The sequence below is a fragment of the Lagenorhynchus albirostris genome, chromosome 9 (genome assembly GCF_949774975.1).
Source record: "Lagenorhynchus albirostris chromosome 9, mLagAlb1.1, whole genome shotgun sequence".
In the NCBI taxonomy this organism is placed as follows: Eukaryota; Metazoa; Chordata; class Mammalia; order Artiodactyla; family Delphinidae; genus Lagenorhynchus; species Lagenorhynchus albirostris.
In genome coordinates, this window is record NC_083103.1 from 26,980,976 (window position 1) to 26,994,174 (window position 13,199).

At 33.7% G+C, this 13,199-nt stretch overlaps 1 protein-coding gene across 1 annotated transcript in view; it reads left to right on the top strand.

Moving 5' to 3' along the window:
• Positions 1-13,199, top strand: part of DCDC1 (doublecortin domain containing 1) — a 457,088-nt gene that overhangs the window by 306,451 nt on the left and 137,438 nt on the right. The window contains exons 19-20 of the mRNA XM_060160830.1: positions 2,338-2,469; positions 2,871-3,028. Of these exons, the coding sequence (XP_060016813.1) occupies positions 2,338-2,469; positions 2,871-3,028 (290 nt within the window). The remainder of the gene's footprint in view (positions 1-2,337; positions 2,470-2,870; positions 3,029-13,199) is intronic.

The window sequence follows — 13,199 nt, forward strand, 5'->3', positions numbered from 1 at the left end:
TATCTGACTAGTATATACAGTGAAGACACTATTTTAAATTGGGCCTTTTTAAAAAGTATTTTTTAAATAAAAGAATAAATGCACATATAGAAATTAATATTTGAAAAAATATACTAATTAGAAGTAAGGTCTCTTTCTCTCAAACTTTAATCCTATTTCTCAGAGTTATTCACTAATAGCAGGTTTTTGAGTATATTCTCAGAAATTATGCATATATTTCTATGTATAGTAGGGTTTCTGCTTAAATAATAAAAGTAGTGTATGTTAGTTATGAAAAAACCCTCCAATAATTCAGAACTGAATAAGCAAAAGTACCTCTTTAACCTATTCCTCAAAGATTATCATTAATTGTTTCTGATTAATTATATATATTATATGTAATCATATATATTAAATCTAATTATATATGTATATGTATATGTGTATAATTATATATATGTAAAACTTTGTGACCTATCTTTTCCATTCAACAACATATTGTGGCCATCTCTCCATACTGACATCCACATCTACTTTATCTCTTAAAGTTTCCCTGATGATACACACTTAGACAAGTAAGAACCATGCTGCAATGAACAATGTATGTATGTGTATGTTTGTTAAGTCAAAGGGAATGCATATTAAAATTCTGTTAGTCATTTACTGATTAATTCAACAAAAATTTCTATTTCCTGTGCTTTTAATTTGTATTTTTTACCTTTCTTCCTGACTTTTTCTGAATCCCCTCCCTCTTTTTTTCCTCTACTTCTTCATAAGGTATACTGTGTATTTCTATTTTTTTATTGAATCTCTTACATTAAAAAATTGCTTTATTGAAATGTAATTAACATACCTTACAATTCACCTATTTGAAGTGTGCCATTCAATATTTTTCAGTGTATTCACAGGGTTTTGTATCCATTACCACAACCTAATTTTAGAACATTCATCTTTAGTTATACATTTTCTAACAAAGTTTAAAGTTACTTAATATCTGTTTTTCTAGAATAATATAAGGACCTTAGTACTCTTTAATTATCCACTGGACACCTCCCCATATATTTTGTTAAAACTTTTCCACACTTTAAAAAAGAAGTTTTAAAAGAAGTTTATATAATACTTGAGGCAGCATATCTAGGATTAACTAGTAAACAAGCTGGAGGGGCAAGTTGCTTTAACCTCCCTGTGTTTGTTTCCTCGTCTTTAAAATGGGAACAATAGCCATACCTGTTTCAAAGGGCTGTTGTAAGGATTAAAATGTAAATATGTTGTTATGTGGGAAATTACTTCGATGCAATGGTAAACTCCAAGTATGCTCCTAGGTAGGCTATCCTTGAGTTCATGGAACAGAAAGGTGCACAGACCAAATTAAAATATTCAGATCACAATTTATTAAATCAATTTAAAACACAAAATAAAATGTATGGGAAGAGAGATGGGTTAGATTAACATGCTTAAAGTACAATGGGTTGAATGGCCACATTACCTGAATCTCTGCAGTATCAACTTATCCTCTTTCTGTGTTGCATCACCCTTCCCTGCTACTGATGTGGTTACAAGGACCAGAGTTGAAATTTGAGCAAGAGGGTCTAACAGATGAAATGTGTGTGAAGCAATGATGCACACTTGCTCCAGGACAGAGCTGGTTGCAAGTACACTTGGCCAAAGCTGTGCTCCCCAGGTAGCCTATGGGCAGCTGTGGATTTTATCCAGCAGAGGATCCAAAATGAGTTTAGCAATGGGTGGCCAGTTAAAAGATCTCATGATTATTGTGTCTCATGTGCTTAATTTATATGTAGTGTATCATAAATATTTGTTGTTTTGCTTGTTATTTGGTAAGTCATGACTATTTTGTCTTTCTACCCCTTTCTATCTATGTTCATAGACATATGCTCTAATCACTTTCTGTCTGACACTTCTCAGGTTACTAACTTATCTATGCTTAATGCAGCTAATGAATCTCATTCATCCTATTTGTTTTCTTGTCTTCTGTGGCAGAATTGAATATTCCCAAAAAATAGAGCGACTGCACGTTACACGTACATAATGTGTTTACAATAATACCTTTTATGTGGCAATAACTCAATAAATGTTAGACATTGTTATCAGTATATAAGATGGCTTGAATATTTAGCAACCTAGTTAAACTTGAGCAGATCAAACAACAAATTAGAAATCTTCATATGAAAGCTATTTGGCTTGATTTTGATCTGAAATTGACAATAAAGTATAAAGCTCATTAGCCAGACCTTTTTCCTATTAATCTAATTTATCTTCCCATCATTCCAGTTGTATAGAATTTTTGCTGTTGCTTATAAGGCTGGTACTACTTACAATTTTTTTTTTCCTTTCCTACAGGCTTATCCTCAGTTTGTCCTGACCTACCTAGAGGAGCTAAATGCACATGACGTGACCCAGACAGAGTATCACCTTCACCATGGTGCCTGGACCACAGCTCATCAGGAACATGGCAGCAGCTTGGCAGAAGAGGTCAGTGTAGTGAGCCAGAGGCAAGACAGAAATAGATCTCTATGATATATTTTGAAAAGAGAAAAAATGTTTGGGTTGTTTTCAGGAGGCAAAAACGAATTCACAAATTAGGGTTATTGATATTTAATACATGTTATATAAACATCTATTTTCACATTTATATTTATATAAACATTTATATGTATATTTATATAAACATTATTTTATTAAATAGATGGTGACACACTAGCCTTTCTTAGGACTGCCTTCTTTTGTTCTGGCCACATACCAATGGTTTATGTGCTGGATGAAGAAGGCTGAAGGAACCGTGAAAAGTGCAATGTTAAATTTTTGGCATATATAGTTTAGATATTTCCACTCAGTGAAAATTAGCTACATTATTCCTATATTTCATTTATTAGGTTCTGCAAAAAAGTGCCAGTATCCCTGGTCTGAAGCAGCTGCCAGAGCCTTCAGAGACCCACTTAATGCCAGAAGGTTCTCTTGGGGAGACAGGGGAGCTGACAGTGGCTCTGGTGAAGAAACTGGAAGAGAAACATCCTAAGGCTTCTGCTCAGAGGTAGGGCACTGACAGAACGGAGCTTTATTGCTCAATGACATTCGATGTTTTCCTTCAGTTTCACATAAGATTGATTTCTTGAAGATTACTGAAATATCTCAAAAGCCTTTGGCTTTCAAGCACAGTAGTTTTCGGGTCACATTTGATGAAGAGAGGTGACATTTATGTGTATTTCACTGAAGATTGATGTACAGTATTGTTTATAATATACTTAGGAAGGGTTGCTATCTTGAGATCTCACTAAAATATTCTGGAATAACATAATTAGGGTAAGGTAGTACTGAGCATATATCTAATTGGAGAATACCAAAAGGTCTTAAAGAAGGGCACACTCATAGACAATCCTTTCTATGTTCCACGAGGAGAATATTATGTTTAGACCTGGGGATACATGCACAGTAGATGGTCTTAAGTAGTGATAATTTAACAAATTGACATAGTTACATTACTGGAATAAAACTAACATCAATGATTTTGCTAACCAACTGAAGATCATACTTGGTTGGAAAATGAAAATTATTTCTCTGATCCTCTTTATTTAACTGGAAAACTAAAGTTTATTCTTATTATTATTTTGTTGGGCTTGGTGTTGTAAATCACAAAGTGACTTTATAAACTGTAATTTTAATATGCAATTGTTTGAAATTAACTATTGATTGAAATACTCTTAAAGCAGTAATACAGTTCTTATCATACTCAGTAAAGTTCAAGATAATTCCTAAGTTTAAATATTCTAATGGTACATAAAAATGTCAATTGCATGAAAAAAGAGAAAAAAGGCTCTAAATTTTTTTTTTAAGTTTTTTTATCTTTATTGAGATATAGTTGACATATAACATTGTGTAAGTTTAAAGTGTGCAATATAACTTTTTATTTCAACTAAAAGCTATCTTATATTCTTAAGTTACATATTCCTCCTTCAGATTTTGATAGGAGGGGAATATTTTTTTCCTAATAACAAAAGTGACTCTTCAATTTATTTTCTCTCTAAATTATTTATCCCTTAAACCCTTCGATTTTGTTGTTTTGAGTAAGATAGGGCAGAAACAAAACAACCAATTTAGTATCTTACTGTATTGTAGTATGGGGGTGTCCTGGAACTGTATGAAAACCAGAGTTCCAGGTCTTCCACCCCTGATACTTGTTTTTCAGTCGTACATAAGGTTCTCAACTCTCTGATGCTCCACAACACAATCACAAGGCCGCAGCTATGCAGCCAGGCCAGGTCACTAGAATATAAGTCCCTTGGGAGCAGTCTTTGAAGTTTTCATGTAAAACACTGGGGTAGCTGAGGAACTCAAATACGGTTTCATGAGGTCGTTGTTGACCTCTCTCTCTAGGCTCACTCGGCAGCCACTTGTACTCTGTCCTTCTTGAGAGAATGCTGGGGGCTTGTCATTCTCCAGGGTTCTGTTCTAGGAGGCACAGTTTCCTCCTGCTCTCAAATTTCTGAAATCTCTATGGGGCTTTTGTGTTTGTTGCATGCTGGCGCTGGTGGGTCACTGTGCCGGAACCCCGGTGATAATCCATCTAGTTCCCTGTGACTTCCCCAGACTGGAATTTTTTTCATTTTTATTTTTATTTGTTTATCTATTTTTTTGAGGGTTGAGGGCTTTGGGTAGTTTAGAGATATTTCTAATGTATTCTGTTGTTATCTTCCCTGAAGCAATGTAGTCTGATGATGGAACTTTGGAGAAAAGAATGTAGTATTAGGAAATGTGAGGCAAAAAAAATCCCAGAACAAACAAAGCTGTTAATATCAGTTAACATACCACAATACTGTTTGAGTTGTTAGAATTAAATGTCTTTAAATTTCAGGAATGTAGTAAGCACTCAATAGGTAGAGTTGTGAAAATGTTCTGAAAACTAGTAGGGGTAGAAAAGAGTTTTTAATGGGGGTTGTGTTGATTTGTGATTTTTAGTCAATGGAAATTGACTGGTAAATATAGTTTGGATTTTATTTAATAAGAAATTTCCCAGGGCCCTTTTCTTAGTGCGGTTTCCTCAGGGTTTGTGTCTCAGGCTACAGCAACTTTTCCAGCCGCCTTTTTTTCTCTTAAAGCCACAGGGATTTATCTGCATTCTCTCCACCCACACAATTTACCACAACAGGTGTAATTTCAGTTTCTCTCCTTCTCTTTCTGTTCCTTAACAAAGTTATTTTGAGTAAAGAGTTAGTACTTAGAGCAATTACTTTCCTCCCATTTTGGAAGGAGTTGTTGGGCAAAATTAGAACATGGTACTGAACTTGACATATTGACTACTTTGAACCTTAGGTCGTCTTGTTAGGTTTGCATGCTTTCCAAATATAAGAGAATCAGTGCATAATATTATCACAGCTTTAAAAGAAGGCTTCACATTGTCTTGCTTTTATTAATGATAATTTTATGAAATGAAGAATAAAATCACTGCAAGAAATAAAGAAATAATGTGAAATGATATGAGTTGTGAAAATTGGAAAAAGAAATAGAATTTTAGATTACCAGGGAAAACATTAATGAGCATATAGTCTGAAAAAATATATATAATTGAATAAAAAGATACGAAGATATAAATGTAGGTACTTCTTTAGAAGTAGCCAAGGAAGGAGAGAATCAGAAGTAGATAAATTTGCGGAAAGACACAGATAGGTAGCTACTGGCAGGTAACAAGTGAAAAGGAAAGATAACATTTGATTATTAATAACATATACTGACTTTGCTTAAGTGCTTTATGTGCATTATTTTCCAGTAACCTGTGAGAAACTGGGTCCACTTGCCTGCATGCAGTAAAGCCAATATACTGACACTGGGTTGTGAAGGAAAATGCAGTATTTATTGCAGGGCACCAAGCAAGGAGTCCGGGCAGCTAGTGCTCAAAACACCCAATAGGTTTCAGGAAAACATTTTTAAAGGCCAGGTGAGGGAGGGGAGTTGCAGGGTATGTGATCAGCTTGTGCACAATTCTCTGATTGGTTGATGGTGAGGTAACAGGGCTGTGTCATATTATCAATCCTCAGGCTTCAGTAGGTCTGTGAGCTACATGCTCATGGTCATCAGGAAGTTAATTTCTTCCATTTGGTGGGGGTTTTAGCATCTGCAAAACAAAAGACAACTCAGGAAATGTGCATCAGATACTATTATCTAGGTACTTCAGAGAAGAACTGAAGCAAGAGGATGTGGGGGGAGGGGTCTGTCACAGGAAGGCCCCGTAGTGTCCTGCTCCCGTTACAGTATGTAAAACAGAGGTATTAATCTCTGTATTACTGATAAGGAAATTTAGGCACAGAGAGATTAAGTTACTTGGCTAAGGCCTTCCAGCTAGTTATTTAAGGCAGGCCTATCTGCACCTTAAGTGTTATTCTTCGCCTCTATATTGTTCTGCCTTGACCATTCATGTTCTTTTCTTAATGATTATTCCGGATCTTTAGCCTTTCAAATTGGGCCTGTTATTTTGACTGGATATCTTAGAAAGGAACCTTTAAATAAGGTGGAACAGTTTAGAAAGGGAATGATAAAATATAAATCAATACATGCAGCTTCCAGTGATGACTAAATAAGAGGTTGCAAATATTAAGGGAGACTGAACCCCTGATTTCTTAGTGAATTCAGTAGTCTAGATTTACTGATTTAGAGGCTTGCACTTGACTGGATTTGAGGTTTTTAAAATCCTCTTTCTAATAATATGAATATAAGTTGTCATGATTAACCAAGGTATTTCACACCTTGAATGGTGGTTCAGTTCAGCTTTGTATATACTAAATTTGGTGACAGGTAATAGCTGTCATTTGTTGAATACTTACCATATGCCAACTGCTATTCTAAGTACTTACTTATTCTTGTAATGATGTGATAGATCGATTTACTTATTGTCATGATAACCTGATGGTGGAGATGGTCTTATATATAATCCATAAAGGTGTAGCCACTGAGGCTCAGAGTGGTTTCAAGATGTGTCCAGTCATACAGCTGGTTAGTAGGGGAGATGGGATTTGAACCCATATCCACTTGCATCTATAGACAATGCTTTTAACCACTGTTTTAGTCCTCGTTCCTAGTAGTTTTTATTGTATTAATTTCATAACAGAATGTCATCATACTGAGTAGCCATATTAAGTCATTACTAAAATTTTATGTGTATTACATCATAAAAGATTTGACTAAACTATTGCCAATTTGATTGGTGTATTACTTTGAATTATATCCTTAAAAAAAACCTACAGCAATCATCACAAACGAGGTCATCTACAGAATCATTTCATTTAATATATTTAAAACACTTGTAGAAAGCATCTAATTGTTTTTCTTTTTTTTTCTTTTTTTTTTAATGTGGAGAAATTCTTTTTTCCATTGAAGAGAAAGGAAAATCTTTTACTGTGTTAGGTCTTTCATGTAGGATCCTTAGTACCTGATAGGTTATATTTTTTGTTTGCGTAAAATGTTTTTGCTTCCTCTATCAGTGAGATGAAGAAATGTGGTTCTCTTCTTACTTGGATAAAGTGAGTTGTGTGTACATTTAAATCTAAGTTTGGTCCGAAATAAAATAAATGCCATATTCTGGCATCTTTAAGTGTCTGGAATGTGTTTGTTTACATTAGTTTATCCGATGGAGCGCTTTACCCTTATTTAAATTGAATAGGGGGTGGGGAAGGACTGGGACAGCCAACAAAGCACAATGACCCAGCTTGTCACCCAGTGACCTGTGAGAAGGAAATAATGAACTGTGAGTAGCTGTCATCTTAACTGTTTCTGACAGTTTGCCTTTGGGCACATCTGTGTTAGTTGCATTGGAAAGGCCTTTGTTCTTTTCCCACTAGTGGCTTTGTCCAGCGCTGAGGGGTTTGCTAGCTACTGTACTCCTAACCAGCCCCTTCCTTCCCAGGGAAGTAAGCGGCTGCCACGGATCATATTGACATTTCTCTTCATGACTCAACTTGGCATGTACTTCACTCTTTCCAAAGAGAACATATATTTAAAAGTTCTTTGATTTTTTTCGTTAAAAATGTACTTTAATGTCTCATGAGTTTTGATACTAATAAAAAAGCAAGTAATAAAATATGTTTAGTGTTTTTGTAGCTTTATATAGAAAAAGATAAAGAAAGATAGATAACTAACCAGATGGGCAGGTCACCTGAAGGAAACATATCAAAACATTAACAGTTGTTATTGAGTTTAAAATTTTTATTTATTGTTTATTTAAAAAATTTTAATCATTGAATATTATGTTTGCAATAGGACAAAAATCAACATATGTTATGAAAAGCATTTTTAATATAGATCCTTTATAGGAATACTTAGACTAAAATAGGTAAGAATATGCCATATTTGGTGCACATATTCCACTGCTACTTTTAAGATGTTTCTAATAATTTAAACTTTAAAATATTGTAATATTTACATTTTAAAGTTAATCTAGTGCATAAAATTATTATAATCATTAGGAAAAGTAATTTGGTAAGAAACAGGTGTTTCTGTCCCAGGGTTTCCTAAAGTATCACTACTCTCTCAATCATAACGAAAGCAGAACATTCTGAATAATGTTTATTATACCCTAAGAGAATTGTTTAAATTAAAATCAAAGTTTCATCTATAAAATGTAATTTCTGAATCAGTTTTAAAGCCTATTTACGTTTTTACAACTGCTATAAAATCCATCCTTCTACTATAATTAAGTCTGGCTGCAATCGGCATGGAATAAACCCTGAGCATTTGGTACTCACTTTATTATATTTACCCTTCCCATAGAATATAAATCCAAACTATACTGCATTGGTCAATTTTTTTAAGGCTTTTTTTCCCCTTGATAGAATAGAAGAAATAAAGCTTGAAAGAAGTGACATGATTTTTACCACATTCAGGGTTTTTCCCTCTTAGTGACAGGTTTGAGATGCGCTAGCTAACAGAACTAGTCTTCTGCTTTTCAGAGAAAGGTAAATTAATAGTAATGAGAAATTCTTTAAGCTGGCAAATAATGATCATGTCTATATAATTATAATTTGTAAAAAATATTAAAAATTGAAAGTCATATTCTGATGTTCTTGAGTAGTCAATAGCATACGATTTATTACTCTATTAAATCATTTGTGTAGTTTTGCATACAGTTGATGGTAATCTGTAACCATCTTATTTGATTAGAACATTCTTCTAATGTTGTTTATCACATATCAACACAATTTTTGTAGAGACAGTGAATGCACGAATTGGTTTTGATAATAGCAAACTCTGTCTTTTTAGGCAAAGGGGACTGTTTAAATTGCCACACTCAAATTCTTATTTCTAGAACTCTTACCGATAAAGGCAAATGTAAATATAGTAATTGCCTTTGATAGTCACTAAATCCAATTAAGCTTCCCAGGAATAAAATCTCATATTAGGTTATATTACTGTTCCTGTTGAAATGCTCAGCTTTAAGCATTAGCCTTTAGCTCTTTTGTACTATATACAAGAGTATGGTGTTGCATTTAAGAACATGAAATTATTGTGTGTTCCAGAGATGCAGAGGTATGCTTATAATACTTTTTTTTTAATTAGAAAAGTTAATAGCCTGATTTTGGCTGATATTGTTACCTGTTTGCATTTTGGTATATTTAAAAATTAATTCCCACATGTTCTCTGTGAATTAAAGTGAACAAATAATCTAATTGCACCTGCTTTTTTTGAAGCAAAGTCAAAATCAAGCATTCCAAAGGATTAGATTTATATCCATACATGTGTATTAATTCAGAAATTATCAAAGGCTTTCAAATAAACATTTTATGATGAATTTTTGTTCTCACTGCCATGAGGTACCCAAACCTTCAATTATGCTGCTTAATTTCCATTTAAAAAAATGTTCTACTTATCTTCCTGTTTTATTCAATATTGTCTATAAAGCTATTCAAGGTATGAATAGGAAACTCTGCTCCTACATTCTTCAAACTCATAGCCCTCAAGCTAGAATGTCTGTCTAGTATTATCATAGTGAAACTAGTAGGTAACAAAGTTCTAAATTTGAGTAATGTGGATGGTCAAGGAGGAGACGGGTGGTGGAGGTATTATTAGCTTATAGTATACGGAATTGGATGAGAACAGAGTTCAAGCAGTCAAAGTAACCCATAGTTTAGCTTCCTAACTTGTCTGTTTCCTTCTACCCTTGTCCCCCTACAATCCATTCTCCACGTAATGGCAGAGGGACACCTTCATATTAATAAGTCATATCATGGGAGTCCTCAGCTCCAAATACGCCAATGGCTTTTTATTTCCTTTAGAGTGAGAGCAAAGTCTTTACTATATGCTACATTGTCCTACTTTACAAGGCCCATGGCATCTCCCTGCACACCATTCTCCCCTCCCTTCCTCTGCTCCAGCCAGCCTGGCTTCTTTCAGACTTGCCAAGCATGGTTACACTCTGTCACTCTCTTTGCCTGCTTTATTTTTCTTCAAGGCATTTTTACTGCCTGCCCTGTACATATTTATTTACTGTCTGTGTTGTCCCATTAGAATGTAAACTCCATTTCAGCAGGAACTGTTTTTTATTCACATCTGTACCTCCAGACCCAGAACATATCTTGTACATAGTAGATAATCAATAAAAGGTTGTTGAATGGATGACTGCATGGATGCATGAATGAAGTAGTGTGATTAATGGAAATAAGAAAATAGAGAGGGAGCTAGTCTGAGCATTCATATTTACATTTTAAGACCCTCACTGTCTGCTGGATGACCATAGCCCTAGGACCTACACATGTGTCAGTCCAAAACTGAGCCAATTACAATGGTTTTTCTAACTGATTTCTACATCATTCTTTACTTTCATCCTTTATTAATGTACAGATACTTATTGAGCATTTTCTATATTCTAAGCACTATCCTAGGCACAGGGCATACACTACTGAAAATACAGGCACACTTTCTCATCTCACAGAACTTCCCCTACAGAGTCTAACAGAGAAGAGAGATATTAAACAAATCACTACAATAAAGGGAGGGTGATGAGTATATTATAGGGAGAAAGTAGTTCAGCCTGAACACTCCTCCCTGGTGATATGCTTTTGAAGTATGACTGAACATCTCAGTCACAGACTCACAATTCTTCAGCCTTTACCAGTTCCCTACTAAGTTAATTCTCCTACAGAGCATCAACTGTCAGATGCACCGCACTGTTTTCTTGTCTCAGAACCTCCCTTGTACTTATCCAGGCCCAGGGTGACTGTACTTGGCTCATGCTGGTTTGCTTGACCAAAATGCCCTTATCTCTTTTTTCTTACTTAAAATCCTACCCTCTGCAAGGCCTGTTTTCACTGATGGTTTTCAGCCTTTCTTCTTTTCTGATATATACTTTTAAGGATATAAATTTACCTCTAAGCATGGCTTTAGCTTCATTCCACCAATCTTAATGTTATATTTTTGATATCTTTTCCATTTTGTTATAATTTTTGATCCATGAATTTTGGAAGTATATTTCTTAATGTCCAAATATATGAAACATTTCTGGTTGGTATGTGTATTATTGACGTCTAGATTAATTTCACTGTGGTTGAAGAACATTTTTGGTATGATTTCAGCTCTGACATTTGTTGAGATTTGCTTTATGGCCTACCCAATATTTGGACAGTTTTTATAAGTGATCCATATGTATTTACAAAGAATATGTATTCTTCAATTTGGGGGCACAATGTTCTATCTATTAGGTCAAGTTTGATAAATGCGTTTTCAATTCTTGGATGTACTTACTGATATTTTAGAGAAATATGGTTAAAGTCTCCTCCTATAATTGTGGATTTGTCTATTTCTCTTTCTATTAGTTTTATGAATTTTCATTTTCTATAATTTGAGGTTATTTATTAGGTGCATGCAATTTTAGAATTGTTACATCTTTTTGATGAATTAAACCTTATGTTATTATGGAATGTTCCTCTTTATCCCTAGTAATTCCTCCTTTTTCTTAACTTAAAGTTTATTTTGGTTTTGTCTCAAATTAAATATAATGACCACAGTTTTTTGGTCAGTGTTTGCTTGATATATTATTGTATCCTTTAATTTTCAAATTTTATCTTTATATTGAAAGCATATAGGTTTTTTATTGCAGTATAACAATCTATGTCTTTTAATTGAAGTATTTAGTCCATTTACCTATAACATAACTACTGATATTTTGGGATTTAAATCTAACATATTACTATTTGATTTCTATGTGTTCCATCTATTCTGTATTCTGCTTTCTCTTTTATTTTTGCGTTTTCTTGGATTTATTGAGTACTTTCCTTATTTCATTCCCTTCCTCCCAATTATCTTGGTAGTTATACTTTCTTTACTATTCTTTTACTGGTTGTTCTAGAGATTATACATGTTTTCTTGACTTATCAACATCTAATATAAATTAGTGTTTTTACCACTTCTCAGACAATACAAACACCTTAGAACTCTTTCTAAACTCCATTTATATACTTTCTGACTGGATACTGGTGTATGTTTTAATTCTATATGTGTTTCAAACTCTATAAAAAATCATAATTATTATTTTCTTAATCAATATTTATTTAGACTTAGCCACATTTTACCCTTCCTTTTCATCTTTATTTCTTTCTGTATCTCTGGAATTCCATCAAGAATCATTTTCCTTTTCTTTAAAGAACATCCTTTAATATCTCCTGAGGTGTGGGTCTGCTGGTCATAAATTCTTTCCATTTTTATTTGTCTTAGAATATCTATCTGTCACTTCCATATTTTCATATTCATATTTTTACTGGGTGTGAAATTCTAGGTTGTCAGCTTTTTTTTCACAACACATTGAAGATATTGTTCTATTGTCTTTGGCTTCTATTTTTTTTCCAATTGAGAAGTCATATATTAATCTCATTGCTCCTTTGAAGGCAATACGTTGTTTTCCTCTGGCTGGCTTTAAGGTTTTCTCTTTGTATATTTGGTTTTTGCTATGATTTTCCTTAGTAGTTTTTTGGTGGTATTATTTTGTGTTTATAATACTTGGGAATTTTAGGACTCGAATCAGTGGCTTACTGTGTTATTTCTTCAAATATTGTTTCAGCTGCATTTTTTCTCTTCTCTGAAGGAATACTACTGACATGTATATTAGAACTTTTTAAAAAACTGTAAATCCTATGTCTCTTATGCTTCATTTTGTATTTTTTACTTTTTGTCTCCTTGTGCTTTAGTGTAGATATTTTCTTTTGACCTGTCTCTCGGTTTATTAATCC